An 18,912-nucleotide genomic window follows, 5' to 3' on the forward strand; every position below is an offset into this window, starting at 1 on the left:
TGTGGTGTTGGTGCCTTCACAGAAGACATGTCTAACCATGATATCTATCGGCTGATAAAGATTATTATGATGATTTTATCTAAATCGTCACATAGCGAGCTGACTGACAACCCAAAGTTACTGTTTTATTTTTCTTAAACCACCCTAGGCTTCTTAGCGTACAGTACAAAAATTACCTTGACTGTTTTCAAAAATATATTGAGAATTGGGCATTTGTTCAGAACGCAGGCAGACTGTGCAATGTGTAAAGTTTAGTTTCTTTATAGGCCAATAGGAATAATGTATGATTTGGATTTTACTAGTAATTGTTCAAATATCAATATATTTGGTATTTTTCTTTTTGGTAGTAGAACAAAAATAAACATGACATTTAGTACTTACTATCATACAATACGAGTATATTGAATAGTTTGGAAATTATGAGTGTATATATGTATTACTTATAACTATAATACTTTTACTTCAGAATTAAATACATTATATCTAGTACTGACCAATATTATTAAACAATTTGCGTAAGACATAAATTAAAACCTTTTAAGAGTTTTAATGTATTCAATAGTTAATAAATGCAAATGAAACTAATACTATAATTATAAAAATGAAATAATAGTCGACAAAATTTATCAAACTGCAAGACAATTCTTTTAAATTAAAGTTTTCAAGACAATAAAAATAACAATTTTAACAACAGAACTGGTCTAGTGCAATTTAGTTATTTATTAACATCCTAACAAATAAAAAATAGAATATATGTAATTTAATTAACACAATATTATTATTGTCAATTAATTACGGCACATAGTAGAAGCCTCTAGAACATGTAGTAAAAGACTAAAAGAATTTCAATATTAATTTAAAAAAATCTTTTAGTGACTAACAGCAATTGTTTATATAGAATGAATATTGGTTCTATTTATTTCATTTGATTTTGTGTATTGACTTCACGGTTTAGGCTCCTAGTCATTTTGTTTGTTTTGAAGTCTGTTAGGTACGAAAAATGCCTCAAGGATTTGAGTTCAGTCCCGTTGAGCTAATGAGGCTTCGATTACATATTAAACATTGAAAATAAAAATGTATGCGTAAAATGTGACGTAATTAATGGACAATTATCTCAGTAGGACATTTATACAAAAGTTGTTAATGTAAATTAAACTCAATACAATCTCTCGCTGCAGGCAGTATATAATCAGTTATGTACAAATGTGGGCAGTAACTATTTGAAATTGATCAAATACAGTGGCGAGAACTGATAACTCACGACGAAGAACATACAGTTTACATTCGTTTTTAGGTCTTGACTGATATTCCCCCTTCCCTTCAAACGTAGTGACAATCCAGTGCTAAGAATGGATACAACAGACAGAACTATCAAGTCTGATTAAAGCATTTTATGGAGCATTTTATATGTCTACTTCTGGATATATTATAATGATAACATTGTCGAAACGAGCGTCTTACGTACTTTAACACCAATTAGTGTAAAGGAGTGCGCCGTATACTGCTGGACTTTATTGTTGAAAAGAGTTAAAACAAGAAGCAGAATACTCACCTAATAATTATAATAGTAAAAATCCAACAAACAATAGAAGAGCGCTCTAGAAACATACTATTTAAGTAGTCCTACACTCGTAAACTTTAGGTTTATTGCCTGCTCAGAATAAAAAAAAAACACCAGAAGCCGCGTACAGCCGCCATTGTAAAGCTCCAAAAATTGTACCTGTATAGCACGTCAGACAGCACGGCATACACAGAGTGACAAATCGTTTGTTCGTGAAATCACACCAAAAGAGCAATTTCAACGGTTTAATTCCTATGCGCGGTTTTCAGAGGTTTCTATATTCTGAAATTGCCTGTAATTTTATCGATAACCATACATTTCAGACTTGAGTGTTCTAGATCATGGAACTTGGTGGAAGAAATAAAAACGGGTGTTATTCTTACCCGAGCAAGGTGTCACAAAGCTAATACGGGTCACAAGTCACAATATAAGGTAATATTTACAAATAGTCAACTGACGTTTCAAAAGTGCTTGTAAACTGAGTTTACTCGAAATGAATGAATTTTGAATTTATTGAATTTTGGCCTGCAGCGAGATTTTGTTTAATAAACACACAGTAAAATACTGATTAGACACCACGATAAATAGAGCAATATTTTTTGTTTATACGACAATCTTCCAACAGGTGGAGATTGTCGCGAGTCCCCTCGTATTGAGGCTTAATTTAGGACGCACAAGTGTTATGGTATTTTGTGTCAATATAAAAATATTTATCGTGTAGTGTAATCAGCGCTTAACATGGCATATAAAAGCGTTAAGACAAAAGCGTCAAGCCGTATCACGTCGAAGGCATCTGTGCAGGACAAGTTAGACAATGAGAGAGGAGGGGTGTTACGATGATGCATTAGTAGATGGTTGCTGTTAGTGAACAGCCCTGAGCTGAATCCCATGGTGCTACACGCAGCGCTGGAGCCCCACGGGATGAAGCTCGGGGCCGCCCCCGGCGACACCCGCTCCCACACACCTACACCCGGCTTTATGTACACACAGGCGTGCGAAACACTTTAATATATACACACAATATTAGTATTCAACTTAACATTCATCAAAACTAAAAATATTGTTGTTGATGAATTTTAAATTTCACTACAATCGCTTTAGAACTGATTTGTCAATGTAATAAACATTAATAACGGAACCCACAGTCTTTAGTTAAAATAGATGGGCACGGAGTCAATCCAGGAATGCCCAAAATATTTGCACCAATCACTTATTTAGCAAAGTATTTGTATCAGTTAAGTTAATATTTTGCAAAATATTTGCGCCAGTCCACTTATTTTTAGCACTCCACCATGCTTTTTCTTTTATACTTTCAATTAATTTATAGGATTTTTGATAATATCGATCAAACCTAAATGACGCTTGAAAAGTAAATCAAAAAAATTTTAACGGTTTTTGCATATCACTAAACAATTTTTATGGTGTCATCGTAAATTAAAAATCAATGAAGTCGATTTTTAATGTATTCCATATTATTCACTGAACTAGCGATGAACATATTCAGTAATTCTAAGGCGATTGTAAATTTAATTCCACTAGTATTTTAAGGAAAATAATATTCTTATCAGTTGAAACAAAGCATTGTTTCCCTAGCAACATCGCACTGTCGTACAGACGATGCTTGCCAAACCAAAAAATGTACGATAGAATGAGATAAATATTATTTTACTCAAACATTGTGACGAAATAACATTAGGATCACGAATCCAATGGAGTACGTAAGCTAGCGCACGCATGAGGGTCGTGATATCGCGTTACGTAGATACAATCTCACTTAACTTCATGAAAAATACTGCTTTCATTGAAAGTATTACTTCGAACTTCATTACAAAAAATAGTGAGGTAGTGATAAATATTATGAAAAATATATATAAAAAATATCTTTTTATGTATTTCTGTCGTGATAATAGGCGAACCGAAACTACTAAATAATCTTTTATCACATTTTTGTTTTAGAGGTTTCTAAAGTAGACAATAGAGAACTTTTTTCACTCAGATCGATCGTAAATTCTAATGCGCTAACCGTAGACTCAAATTAAATTTAATCATACTTGTATTGAGACTGGATGAGATGTATCTCAATGCATTTATGATTATGATCACAAAATTAGAAATGTTATTGTCATAGTTTGAAACAAAGCTGCACCAATATTTACCTAAACAACCTAGAAACTAATGTAACACAGTTAAATTCAGTTTTACTGTCTCTTTGAGAAATCTTAAGAACAGAAAGTTGTGAATTATATTAAATTGATTTCTTCTAAAATCATTCGATGTTTAAAATTTGAACTAAGCTTCAGTTTAGGCGAAACATGATGAAACAATGTTTTGGGTTTAAATTTTTCAACTACAACAAGTTTTCAAGAATTAATTATGTCCTATACTTTATATTTTTGGGCAATAATTGATTCTTGAATCAATCATGTTACCCAAGTTAAAAGATTAGTACATAATACAAATCCGAACAGACTTACAAGTTAAAAACAACATTAACATTAATTAAAAACTAAATTGGTTACGATATTAGTAACTTTCACAATATTACATACACATTTGAGACGGCTTACAAGTTAGTAGAAAGCGAAATGAGAATGAGTATGAAAAGTGAACACCACAAGGATACAAAAGCATGCAACAGATGTATGAATACAGATATCAAATGTGTTAGGAGATTCTCCAAAATCATATTTTTTTTATTTTACATTAAATCAAAGAATGTTCTGCCTGCCTGTTTATAAGTACATTTTAACTATAATGAATTCCTTTTTTTTTAGTTTTATAACATACATCTTCATACATACAACAGGACTTTATGAGAGTTTATCCAGAGAAGTCCCATGCTCTGCTACCAATTGCCAGATCGCAGGCAAACGTACCTGTTTTAGATTGACAAACATAGGACACGAACTGTAGGACGTTGTCCGTATTGTAGCCAAGCGAATAACAACCAAAATCAAACTAAACTCTTAGGGGTATCTCGTAACCAAAAGCATATTTTCGCTGACCGCCATTCAAGTAATAGTGTGCCCTGTTAAGCGCTACAATTATACCTGATGGTTTACTGATTTATCATCATATGAGCATTCTACTTGTTTTAACTTTTTTTTTTGGAGAAACACCTAACACAAATACCGAGTGAAAGTTATAAAATAAAGACTTAATGTCCCAAATCCAAGATGGTCGGTGATGTGGTCTTCAGAAGTGAGATCGCAGCGTGTAGCTAGAACTCTGACTGTGATGTGAACTGTCACACAAATCACAGTCGCGAGTACTAGCCACAAGGGGCGAAGGGTCCCGTTCTTCAATGCAAGGCGAATACACCCCAATACCTGTAGGCTTACTTCACTATACTATGCTAAAGCTAAATGATGTATATACAGGGGTGGCAAACTCTTTATTACACCCAAGATCTACTGTGGATTTTTTGCCGTCCACCAAATGGTAATGACCACGGCAGAGCATAATATATTCAAATTATTCAAATTATTAGATAAAACATGAATATTTTTTTGTCATATTTATTGATTTACCAGTGATGATAGCGGCAGATGGTAGTTACGTTGATTTATTAAATTATGTATACTAATATTATAAAGCTGAAGAGTTTGTTCGTTTGTTTGATTGATTGAACGCGCTAATCTCAGGAACTACTGGTCCAAATTGAAAAATTCCTTCACTGTTAGATAGCCCATTTATCGAGGAAGGCTATAGGCTATATATTATCACCGTATTTCTACGGGAACGGGAACCACGCGGGTGAAACCGCGCGGCGTCAGCTAGTAGTTAATAAACACAATAAAATTAAGTAAATGTTACGATCGACGGAATAACTCTGTGGTTGCGATTGGCCACCCCTGTATTTTATTGTATGAAATTATTCTCTAATGGAAACCTGATTTGTATACAACCTTAAGGCATTTCTCCCACTGTCATTTCCCAAGCTATGCTACTATAATGTAAAGACATAGGTTGTGTAGTCGTCCCGTGGATGTCGCTAAAACTAATGTACTGATTCTGTATATGATTTATTAATTATTTTAATAATTTTACTAGTCCATTTACATATTTTTACCTGTACTTGTTATTTACTTTCTATACAACTTTGATTTTTCTGAACAAATACAATAAACAAATCCAAAACAAAAAAAAATCAAATAATAAAAAGATGTCCAACTGAAATTCTTTGGTAACTATAAAAACAAAAATAATAATTTTATTATATTATTTTGAATCTAACTAAAACTCAACAAGCGTATTGCAATTCACTTGGGAATGACCGTGGGAGAATGACCTTATATTAAACACTGATAAATATAATGACAATAATTGCTGTAATTGTTATGCAACCTAACAGTAATGCTAACCTAACAGTAATGCACCTCAATGGAATGGTGATGCCCAACTAACCACCCTAATGACGTCAGCGACGTTCAATTTGCACGGAATCTATACTTGGATGCTGAAAAGGCAAAACTTACCAAGCAACATAAACTTTTGAAAAAAGCTTTTTTTTAATTTTTTCTTTCATTTATCTTTTCATTGTTCTTTTTCAGCCCAAATGAAATTCATGTAATTTTGATAAAAATATTGTCACATGGGTTTTCTATCAGCCAATAATAAACGGTTTCGATTACCGTCGGTTGCACAATTTTAGATATAATAAATATTCCTAAAATCTAGATATTGTCAACAACATAAATGTTTGATTTAAGGTTGAAAGCTTTAAATTTCATTACTCCCCCAAAGAGCCACAGTATTGATAGTAGAATATGTAAATGTGTTGTAATGAAGGTCTAAAATGATTTAGATATAGTAGACCAGAAAGAATTCAGTTTGAGTGTAGTCCTTAGTAAGGACTGATTCCTCATCAAATCTCTACCCTCTACAAATACCTATAAAGGTCATAACACACATCAATTCTGTAAGGGATCGTAACCGTTTCACCGTTACTCAGACGTCGATTCGGCTACGGCTAGGCGACGCCACGCTTACGGCTCGCCAACCGGTTGACTGCGAGGGGATACGCTCGAGGGGTAAGAGGGGCAAGCGTTCACGAAGATATGTAGTTGGGTACGGAGAAACAGAAGTTTGCCCCGAAATGAGACGATTACGTCACATTAAGATTAATATCGTCACACACGCCGCCATCTTTTCTCTGTAGTTTTACAGATTTTCATACATTTCATACATAAAACGGCGTTTCTAGCTTTGGGTGGTTGTGGCGGCGTTTGTGGTTGTGGAAGACACTTGGGCAGTTTTTAGTCATGTTGGTGCGAAAGCGGTGCGGATTAGTTTCGCTAGGTATACGCGGTACCGAAAGCTTGGTGAGCACCTATATTTAATTGAGCGTCATCTAATTAGCATGGTATGTGCGGGAGCGGGGACGGATCGTTTCTATTTAGCGCGTGTCGGGGTGCCTGTCCCGGCGCCGCACGATCATGCAAACAGGATGGCGGAGCGAGATATCCACGGCGTTTTAGTACTAGAAATTGTAAAGTATCCAGCAATATAAACTAGCTGAATATTCAAGGATGTCACTGAGAGGATGTGGAGTAAGATATCAAATAAAAAGTCATCACTTGATGAGGACATCTTCGATACTGCAGGATTTTATACCAACAACATACCGATAGGTAGCTGAAAGTTATGAAATTATTCGGTGCAGACCTTACAGTTCTCACACTGAGAAATCAGTAAACTGCATAGAGTGTGTTACAGAGAAGAGTTTTATAGAAAGCATGCAGGACGGTTAAAGTTGATAGGGTACCGATCCCTTTGCCAGTTGATATGTGTGGTACAACCTTAAACCGAATAGTTGTGGGTGTCAATAGAATAAGTGTGATATAAAGTGAGCGCCCACCTGACTCCTGGTCCTCGGTCTGCAGCTGGAAGCGCCCGCCGCCCATGATGGGCGCGAAGTCGTCGCTGTCCGCGATCAACGCGTTGCGCAACCGCCCTCGAGCGCTGCCATCTGGAAACATCGCGGTGTTTGTTTGAGATACAGATTCTTTGACTTTTAACTCATAACTATTTTGCTAACTGAAAGCAATTGCTCACTAGATCTCAGCCGAAATAGAGAGTCTATCACTAATAGAAAAAAATGTAACAGAAAGATGAAAAGGGATTCAAGCAAAGTACATTCCCTGCTCATTAGACTATTGTCATATCTATTTCCAAGTCTTTTCTGACTAATTAGGAACACCAAACAGAAATATTGGTCATATTTACAAGATACGGCAAGTATACTTTTTTTTTAAATAAAAATTGGTTGTCTGTCTGTTTATGGATTATGATTTAGGAGCCGAACGCTGAGGACGAGAGTGCTTCTCTATGGCTTGCTAGCACGCTCAGTTCAGGCGGAATGCGACAATAAGTCATACTTTTTCGTGCGTGCAGCCGGTGTTCATCGATTTAGAAGACGTTTTCAAGTCAAAAAGAGGCATGAATAAAAAAAAAAGCTGTTAAGAAAAAAGTACTGACTGTCAGGCGTGGACGGTGGCGAGCTGGTCGCGGGGGGCGCGAGGGGGGCGGGCGCGCCGGCCGTGACGGGGGCGGTGACGCCGGCCGTGACGCGCACGGGGGTGAGCAGCGCGGGGCGCAGCGGGGGCGTGGCGTGCGGCAGCGTGGGGTCCGTGACGCACGGCCCGCGCGTCGCCGTGTTGCGCGACCAGTCCGCCGACGTCGACGCCTCGTAGTCGTCAGACTCCGGCTCGCGCTTTATGGGCGTCCTACGATTATTTTTTTTATTAATTATTAAAATGCCAGGTAAAAATGAACTGTCTCGTTCGCCTAGTGGTATACCACGAGGTCCTGGGTCAGGCAATGTGATAGTTTTTCCTCTAAAACAGCATTGACAGCCCCATGCTTCAGAGAGTATGTTAAGCCATCTGTCCCGGTCATTATCATTAACATCTGACAGTGGTTGTCAATGAATTTAACATTATCACTGCCAATCCGCATTGGAGCAGCATGGTGTATGTAAGCTCCATATCATCATCATTATTGTCAACCCATATTCGGCTCATTGCTGAGCTCGAGTCTCTTCTCAAAATGATAGGGGTTAGGCCAATAGTCCACTACGCTGGCCCAATGCGGATTGGCAGACTTCACACGCGTAAAGAATTAAGAAAATTCTCTGGTATGCAGTTTTCCTCACGATATTTTTGCTTCACCGATTGAGACACGTAATATTTAATTTCTTAAAATGCACACAACTGAAAAGTTGGAGGTGCATGCCCCGGACCGGATTGCAACCCACACCTCCGAAAACCGAGGCAGAGGTCATATCCACTGGGCTATCACGGCTCTAAGCTCCATATACTCTGTACAAAAAAAATAGGCTGATAAATACTAACGTGAAGGCAGAGGCGATGGTGCTGGAGGGCATGGCCTGCAGCTGCGCTATGAGCGGCGCGAGCAGCGCCTTGTTGTCCTCCAGCAGAGGGTCCGACGGCAGCATGCCTGACGCTGGAACACGCCGTACCAATCAATATAGAGTCAAGTAAAAAATGATTATTTAATTTTAGTCTATGTGTGTGTCACTGTTTTTCTTTGTCTCAGCGTGGGGTTCACTAAGTGGGGTCCGCTTTCCGGCACAAACTCACGTTGGCTTTTATAATGTCAAGACAGCGGTCTTTGGGCGTTCTCAGGGTTTAGCAACAAAGACTGCGACCTGTAGTGTTATGTTACTACAGAACAGACTTAAAAAGGCTGGATGGCAGTGCCCTGAAGCCTATTTTCAGTAATTTCTCAATAGTAGCCACAAGTAGGCCAGTTGGTAGAGTTGCAATTCTGTGGACCGTTAACAAGGTTTGTACTGTACATACCCCACCAAAACTTGGTCACTAACTATGGGGCTAATTAGAAGGCTCAAAGCCACTCAGCGGGCGATGGAGCGAGCTATACTTGGAGTTTCTATGCGTGATCGAATCAGAAATGAGGTGATCTGCAGTAACCAAAGTCACTGACGTAGCTCAGGGAGTCGCGAAGCTCAAGTGGCAAGGGGCTGGCCACATAGTTCAAAGAGCCGATAGGCATTGGGGTCCCAAGGTGCTGGGATGGCGACCCCACACAAGAATGCGCAGTGTTGGTAGACCCCCCACTTGGTGGGCCGAGGACATCAAGCAGATTGTAGGAAACCGCTGGATGCTGGCGGCACGAGACTGTTTTGCTTGGAGGTCCATGCAAGAGGCCTATGACCAGCAGTGGACGTCCATCGGCTGATAATGACCAACCCACCAACCCACACTGGAGCAATGTAATCATCTAAGGTAAGATTTTTTTCTTTTATAAAAAGGGAACCTGTCCAAGTAGTGGGCTATTCAAATAGGATTATAATGATGATTGTTCAGCTTGTGTTCAACTTACACGGTGGAGGTGTTGGTGGCCTTTCTTTAGGACAGAGGTAGACTTCTATTTCACCAGATTTTGATTTTAAATGGATCATATAGCCCTTCTCATCTGGGTGTGGTACCTGCAACAAACAATACAATAATTTTTTTAAATACAAGTTACTACTAATTAGAATAGGTGTACCTAGCATATTATTGTCATTTTCTAAAATTGTGTAAAAGTTTCACCACACACGAGAGCCACGCATCAGCCACAAATGCCGCCACCGACGTCTTATTTGTGGTTTTTATACATTTTATATGGACTCGTTGCATAGCACGTCCAATGACGCCGGTTACTAGACACGCCACTAAATGCTATTGCTTAGATGGCAGCGTTTGTAGTTGTGGCGTGGCTCCAGTGTGCGGCGACACTTAGTGCTCGACCGTGAGCCGCAACAGCTCCTTCTCAGCTGCGGCCACGGCGCGAGACACTAGCTAGTCTAGTAGAGCGACTCACACTGAGCCTGGTGTCTGGCGGCGCCTTGATGGGTATGACGGTCTGGTTCCTGAAGTCCCTGATGGAGCGCAGGTCCGCGTACGTGATGTAGGCGCGCTGGCGGTGCTCGACCGTGAGCCGCGACAGCTCCTGCTCGGCCGCGGCCACGGCGAGCGACACCCGCGCCTCGCGCGCACCCAGCGCCCGCACCTCGCGGCGCAGCCGCCGCATTCGCGCGTCCTCGGCGTCCGCGCCCGCACCGCCCAGACCTAAATCATCATTGTCAGCCTCAGACCAATTATACAAGGACCAGTATCGCACCCATATTCACAAATTCTGTAATTTTCTGAGGAAAATATGAGCTTAGATTTGGTATATATCTTATACTAAACTAGAAGTTTTTTACACCATTCAACTACACAAAACGGTATTTTTACGAAGCTCTGATCATCCGACAAACATGATTACAACTATGAAACATCGATACTATAGAGACAGTTTTCATAATCGCATAAGATCGTTGATCATATACTTTACAGAAAATTACTTCAAAAAGGGACAGAAAAGTAACATCTAGCGAGGCAGGTCCTATACAATAATTGGTCTGACTTGTCAACAATCAAAGGCAGAAAAATTATGTCGACACGGGTGTATTTTTCACCCTACTGCCGAAATAGGGTTAAATGTTTTCCAGCTATACTTTTAGTTTGTCTTAAATGTTATACAAATACATTATGTACGTTCAATAACATCTGTAGTGTGCATGTCTCATACTGGAGAGCATTGTGCTTTTTTACAAATTTAACTTTTTTACTCGTCGACGAAGTTCTCGCCTATAACAACGTCTTATTCGAATTTGAACTTTATCTTTATAGGCTGCGTAAATTAAAATGTCATTAACAACGAAGTTGCCATGGAAACGAATGTTGCCGCAGCGTTGTAACTTTACATAATGCAAAAGCTGCAGGGGCTGAAAGATATTTTCACCGTATACGCCTTTCGCCTCTGTGTCGATCAGGCGTCGCCTCGCCGTCGATCAGGCGTCAAACCAAATGAAAGGGCGAATCAGCGGCTCCGTCTTCAGGCGTCGCCTCTGCTACGGCTAAGCGATGCCGCGCTTACAGTTTGCAGATCGTAGGAGGCTAGCTTGTCCCCATTACGAGAACATTTTATCGAGCGTTCTGGCGAGCATTCTAGCTAACAGATTTGCTTGGAGCTTTTTACCGAGAAGAATATCTTTGACGAGCATCGAATAGAGCTTTCGCTAGAATTCTCAGGATGTTCGTAGCAAGATTTGGCTCTATGCTTGGCTCGGCTTACATAAAAACGGCGAATGCTAGATCTTCTGTTACCAGTGGAATACTCGAGTCTGTCAGCACCTTTAGAGTTGACATGTGTATTTAATAAGGCCATAAAATGTCAGTACTGCAGGTTTATAATATACTAGTGAAAATGAGCTGGTTAACAAATCGAGTCTTGCTGACCACGTAAAAAATCCATATCGGTATGTTTTTAACTAATGGAGTTTACTAGCCTTGAGTGGACATTAAACATCATTTCACGAAACAAAATAAACGAAACTATTTTCTATTGATGCATCAAAAATTACGCCAAAATTTTCGGGGGTAAGTGTGTTTTTTTATGCCTGTCTATTTGTAGCAACATAGCTCCCGAATCGATGGAGCAATTTCAATATAGTTTTTTTTTTTTTTGTATTAAAAGCGACTTATGTGCAAGTGTTCTTAAACATGTTTGAAAATCAGTTGAGCCATTTAAAAGTTCCAAAAAAAAGAAAAAACCAACTATTTGAACTGCCTAAATAAAACTTACCGCACTTCCATTGTATATTGTTTTTGGATCTCTTCTCTAATATTCCTATTCCCTCTAACACGTTTGTGATGTCGTATATACGTCGTTTCTGCACCTTGAGATGCTCCGCTGCTATGTTTAGATCTAGAACACCGTTGGGTGATGATTTTAGTAGAGCGACGAACTTTTTTGTAAGTAAACCTAATGATGTGTCATACCTGAAACATTACAGATAACACAATAAGGCGAGGAAACATTATTATTACCTATCAATAGGAGGATTTAAAGTCAGAGAATGTCTAGAGTAGGCCTGGCATGCGTTGACGACATATCTTGTGACGAGAAAAGACATAATTGTCGACCAATTATGTCGCCAAATGCGGCGACCACTTCAAAATATATAACTCTCTCTTTCGTCCCAAAGCCATATGAGAGACCGATATTTTCGCGCCACAATTGGTCGACATTTACCTTTCTCTTGCCTCTAGATATGACGAATTAACAACTTAGGGTATAACGTTGCTATAACGTAACCAAACATGGTATTACAGTCTCAAGAGTGTGGGTTGCCACTGAATGTCATACATACACAAGCAAGGCTTAATTAAAACTTAAACCTATGCTTCAGGTTGACAGGCCCAGGATATTGGTTCAAGCAATATGAAGCTCCAAGTGATTGTTCAAGTTTTTGGTAAATAAGATGCTAAGGTATTTTTTAAAACAAATAACCTGCATGTTAATTTTACAAACTTATCAAATCACGTAGTACACAAGAAACGTCTATAAAGTGGTCAAAAGAAAATTTTGAAAAAAAAAAATACTTCCCTACTTGCACAGTGAGGATAATTTTGCTATTGTCTATCCATGGGTATCATTATCAGTAGTTTTGTGCATTAAATAAGGGTTTAAAGTGCTAATTTAATCCACGGAACCCTACACTGCGCGTGGCCCGACACGTAACTAACTGGTTTTATTTAAACAGGAAGACAATAAAATGATGGGCGAGTATTAACAAAACGTACTTTACTTTACCTGTTTAAAAGTTTTGTACCTGGATCGTTCAGACAATTTTTTCATAGAACTAGACGGCCGGCTGTAGGGCGTGGGCACCTTGACTCGCTTTTGCTTGGGCGTTTTGAAGTCCGGCTTCATGGGCACCACGTGCCCCTGACTGCCTGAACTGCTCTCGCTCAGGTTCAATCTCCGTTTCACCGCCTACGAACAAAATAATGAATAATAGTAGAGCTTTTTGTGACAGATCACCAGGGGAAGTGGCTGCCACCATGTACAATGTGTTTCAGTTTGAAGGTTGTTTGCCGGTTATTACAGGAACATGGGGCGTCTTAATGTCTCAGGTTGATGGACACAGAGCAGAATTTTGTACGTGTTGCTTGCATGCCCTTTTCACCCTTTGCCTGAAGTATTACTCTGTTTATTGGTGACGGTTTTCTACTAGAGTTATGTTCGGAGTATCTTGACATAATCGACGACGACCAGACGAGACCTGAGCCAATTTAGAAAATATTAAATCCTAAACGAGCTGGGAACAACGATATTAATTATTGTATAAAAAAAAGAGAGTTCGTCAAATCATTAGAATCCTTGGAAATGAAAATATCGAACTATGTATTACACTGACAAGGTTAAGTTCATCATTAACGAACGAAGTATTCGATTCACTGTTGAGTACGAGTCTCTTCTCAGGATGAAAGAGGTTAGGCTTTAGTCCATCACGCTGGCCAAATATGCGGATTGGCAGACTTCACACACGTAGAGAATTAAGATTCTCAGGTATGCGGGTTTCCTCACGATGTTATTTCTTCACCGTTTGAGACACATGATATTTAATTTCTTAAAATGCACGTAACTGAAAAGTTAGGGGTGCATGCCTCAGATCGGATTCGAACCTACGTCCTCCGAATCAAAGGCAGAGGTCATATCCACTAGGCTATCACGACTCTCGCAGGTTGAGTTATGGACACTTAACTACGGCAAGTTAAACCTAAGTAGAAGCAAGGGCTGACAAACATTTGGCTTTTATAAAATGACCAGCAGACGCCGAGCGGTTTCATGCCGCGTGTTTTCCGTTCCCGTAGGAATATGGGGATAAAATATAGCCTATAGCACTCAGGGATAATGTAGCTTCCCAACAGTGAAAGAATTTTTCAAATTGGTTGTCGTTTCAGAGCATATTTAATGCTAAAAATCAAACAAAAAGTCATATTTCTCCTCATTATAATATCAGTACAGAAATATAGATAAGGCTGTAGACTAAACCAAAGAAAGAGCCAAACAATATATACAGTTTAAAAATATAACCCTGATGTCAGGCAAATACTCAAAGATGATACCTAACCCCTTTTTACCTAGCTTTGTATTGTATACGGATGTACTCGTAAAACGTTAATTTCACCAAGGCAGACTCTTTTGTTCGTGCCCTTCCTCCTAACACGCATGCAAGTAGTTTCGAGGCTTCACTTGAAACTATAAGAGGATATTATTACCAGCCTTCCGTACACTAAAGTGTCCATGCAATATATTTGTTACATAAACCAGTCAATAATAAAGAGTTTCCGTGCCCGAGAGAATAAAATATAGCCCATGACAATCACAAATAACTTGGCTTTATAATGGTTAAAGAATTTCCAAAATCGGTTCTACAGATCCAGAGATTACCACCACCACTTCATAAATGCAAAAAAGCATTGCCTACTCTAAGGATACCATACAAAACAATGTTGGACCACAGAATACATAGTTGAACAAGGAATTTTCCAATTTTTAATTATAGTTTAAAACCTTATGCACGCCACTGCTTACCACCTACAATTAGCTGTAGATATTCAATTACACAATGTACTTGTATAAAATATTATTATGCATTGGATTTTAGTCCAATGTATTCTATACAAGTACCTACATTGTGTGACGGGCGTACCTACTAATATGATGATGGAAAAAAGAAAATATAATCTTTTTATTCACTAATTCGGAACGTCATTACACCTCGTCAACGTCGAAGTAATAGCATTTGTTCCTTCCATTATGGCCACAACAAAACGTGATAAATCTCACGACTCACTCTCAGCACCGAGTACGTCATCGTTAATTCAACTATCCCTGATTACAGTTCGCAAGCACCAATGTTCTTGTATATATATTTTTTTTCCAACAAACATAGCTTCGTGTAAAACGCCGTAAACTTAATTAATTAACACATTTTCCACCATATTACAATAGAATTAAATACCACTTTCACGTGAAAATAATAAAGGCCGAAATAAGTGTCGCCACATTTTGCAAAATTAAACCAAAAAACCCAGACATGCACGAGGCATGTTCAATAGGCTGATGCAACTAATTCAACGTAAAGCAGTGCGAGCCGAGCCCCCTTCGAGGAAGCGTGGGGTGGGTACCTATACAATACGCGACATAAATTAGAACCGACACAAAAGGCACCGGGCTCTCGGAAGGGATTCTAGCAAAAGAATGCCAATTTCTTATCTCAAAATTTGTATTATTATTAACAGCGATCCGGCAAAACTATTGTTATTTCACCAAAGATGCTCTCCAACAACGCGTAGCGTCAAAAATCAGAGCAGATGTGCCTCTAAGCCTGACGTGTTAGATAAAATACCATTCGGCACCCCTGCATTTATAAATTCGCTCCCGCTATTTACATAATCAATTTATCCTTTCCCCATTATTCTAATATTTCATGAAAGGATGCCTCAAGGAATAGAAAAAAAAACAATCGGTTTAAATACCAGTTGCATCCATGTTTCGTTTTATGTGTGTGAAAAAATAATTTGTCTAAACATACGTAGGGCGTTGCGTTATGTCGTCAGGCGATAAGAACAACGACAGTTATACGTTGCGCAATGAAGGAGCGCAGGAAGCAAGTACCTGCCCACGTGACCCCATGGTGGTGCCGAGTGCCGAGCGCCGCCACATGGCGCGGGCACGCATGGCGGGTGATCGGCCACTCGCGACACTCACAATGCTAGCATATGCGACGGACACAAGCTATTTTAGGCGATGCCACACATAAAGGCAAGTTTAAGGTTATTGATTAAACCTCCAGATGATTTTTTTTTTCTAAAAGTTGAATGTCCTCAAAATCTCGTTTAGTTTACAATCGAACATACTCCGTTAGATGATCATCGTCCTCCATCGTATCATCCTGAAGACAGAAATCTTCTTCGCCAAAAAGAAAGTAATGTAACCTGAAATCTCTCTCTAAAAACCATCAGAACTTTTCAATGTTCTATTCCCTATGTTAGTTAGCAAACTATATGCGGACTGGTGAAGTGCGTTCAAATTAAAAAAAAACAATTTTGGCAGAGCATTGTTACTTGTTTAGCCAAAGAATAATCAATTTTAAGGAGGCAAACGATACTATTCTTAATAATTTCGAAATTATACAAGGTCGCGAAAGGTCATCATTGTAATCAAATCACAAAATGTTATCAAAAAATTAAGAACACGACAAAACAGGAAAGAAATAATTAATACTTCCTCCATTAATAGCACTTAAATTTTAAATGGACAATGTAACTCATGATATTTGGGAAACTAGAAATCACATGGTGCCTCTTTCTTACTCTAGTTACAAGAAAGCAACATTGTAAAGCATCACCTATAAATACTAGAACCTGTTTGTTTTATGGCTATAGGGCATTAATAAAACCTATATGGGTCTAACTATGGAAACCATTAAACTGTTTATCTTACTTTGATCCCATTAGTACATCTAATTAATATTTGTAAGGTTACCACAGTTAATGGGCTAATAATGAAGATTGATCACGCTAACACAAATATTCGAAAGTTGGTGAATATGTTTGTATGTGTGAATGTTTAGTATTGGATCACAAAACTAAATAGATTGGCTGCGCAAATAAAATTACACAGATAAATCACTTTCTGGATAACTGAAGTAGATAGATTATAACCACGTATTCGTAAAATTTTCGGAAGAATTTCGAAACTATGAAGGATTCTTAATAAACTACAAATTAGTTAATTAAGAAACTCGTAGTAAGTAGTTGTTTAAGTTATTTGAGTATTTGAGTATTTGAGTATATGAGAGAGTCATATATTTATTTCAGTACTATGAAATAAATAAAATTCATGTTCTTGGTCACTTTTAACATAGGATATCAGTCATATGTCGCGAGCAGAAATTACTTTGTTAATACATACATCGTTTTTCCTGTTTCTATGTGCATTTAATTCGTATATAATACACATTTATGAGCGATAGATGCTCTCTGACATATTATGACTTGGATACTATGGCAAAATCCATAAACATCTTAAAGATGTTAAGCCCCCATTCGCACGAGAGCTTTTTTAACGGACGTTAAAAAAGCGTTCAAATACAGCAAATGAATTCCCAAGTATATGTTCACACGACAGCGTTTTTAAAACACGAAGTTTTTTTTCGAACAGTGTTGCAACTTTGGGCGTTGGGAATAGACCTTCATTTAACTTCATGCTATACTTAAACGCTTTTTTAAAGTCCGTTAAAAAAACTCTCGTGCGAATGGGGGCTTATATTTTAAAAAGGAATTTATGACAAAACAGAGCTATAAATTTACTAGCAGACGACAGCGACGTCGTCCGCGTGGATAATCTTTATACTCCTATAGTATAAAAAAGATTTGCATACAAAGTTTTCCATTATACTGCCCCATCCCTTGGCCCAGGTACCTTGAAAAAAAGCCTATGTCACTTCACAAATATTTAAATTCAAATATTTTTATACAATCCGACTAGTAGTTCTAGAGACTAGCCCATTCCATTTAAACAAACAGAAACAAAACTGTTTGTTGTATAATATATTTTAGTATAGATATTTACTGAAATGAAAACATGGTAAAAATCATTTCTTCAAATCCAAATTTCATTGAATGAAAGGCCTTTACAAAAATCTATTATAAATCTTTCATAACGTGAAAATAAAACAGAATTCAAAGAATTAAAAAAAAACAACATTAAAATTACAAAATATGTATGTGAACCGTAATAGCCAAGGTACATTACATTCAAAACATAGGCTTTAAATTTTTCTACCAAATAGTACACATTCCTGAAAATACCTATTATTTAATGATTTTTCAGAAGTAAAAATCACAAGTGATTCCTTTAGACAATGGAGTTTAAAGGATACTTTCATCATCACAATCACAAACTTAGTTCAAGTCAAATATGGGTATAGTTGCTTCCTCTGATAAAAAAGTTGTAAAACAATATAAGTTATTTTACCATGCCATATTTTACCACCACCACTAAAAGCGCTAATGCACTTGGATAAATAAAAGACTAAAGACAAAAATTGACGTTAGACAACTTAACAGGCTTCTTGTGGTTGTCTTAAAAGCCTAAAGAAAAACAACTTGGTCAAAATTCCTTAACCTAAATCAACTTATTAGTTAGTAAAGGGCCACAGTTCCCAGGAAATGGGCTTAAATTCACTGAACAACCCTAATTTGGTCCTAATCCTGAAATTTTTCAAATTGGCGCAGTAGTTTCAGAGCAAATATAAAATATTTACCCCTTATATTATTAGTACAAATTACTTTATATGTTGTATGTTAACAAATGTCGAAAATGGATATGGTTCTATGTTTAGATGTGTATTATATGTATATGATTTTTAACATGCTCATCATTAACAACCCATGTTTGACTCACTGCTGAGCAAGTCT

At 37.9% G+C, this 18,912-nt stretch overlaps 1 protein-coding gene across 3 annotated transcripts in view; it reads right to left on the reverse strand.

Moving 5' to 3' along the window:
- LOC112042864 (transcription factor E2F2) overlaps positions 1 to 18,912 on the reverse strand; it is a 34,136-nt gene that overhangs the window by 10,512 nt on the left and 4,712 nt on the right. For 2 of the 3 annotated variants that reach the window (XM_024078051.2, XM_024078059.2), the window contains exons 3-9: positions 13,251 to 13,414; positions 12,221 to 12,417; positions 10,412 to 10,659; positions 9,929 to 10,034; positions 8,917 to 9,028; positions 8,042 to 8,289; positions 7,422 to 7,532 (exon numbers count right to left, since the gene is read on the reverse strand). In XM_024078051.2, the coding sequence (XP_023933819.1) occupies positions 7,422 to 7,532; positions 8,042 to 8,289; positions 8,917 to 9,028; positions 9,929 to 10,034; positions 10,412 to 10,659; positions 12,221 to 12,417; positions 13,251 to 13,414 (1,186 nt within the window). Of the gene's footprint in view, positions 1 to 7,421; positions 7,533 to 8,041; positions 8,290 to 8,916; positions 9,029 to 9,928; positions 10,035 to 10,411; positions 10,660 to 12,220; positions 12,418 to 13,250; positions 13,415 to 15,281; positions 15,544 to 18,912 lie in introns of those variants that run through there. The other variant, XM_052891422.1, reaches the window with a different exon arrangement.

Source organism: Bicyclus anynana, chromosome 4, assembly GCF_947172395.1.
Source record: "Bicyclus anynana chromosome 4, ilBicAnyn1.1, whole genome shotgun sequence".
Lineage (NCBI taxonomy): Eukaryota > Metazoa > Arthropoda > Insecta > Lepidoptera > Nymphalidae > Bicyclus > Bicyclus anynana.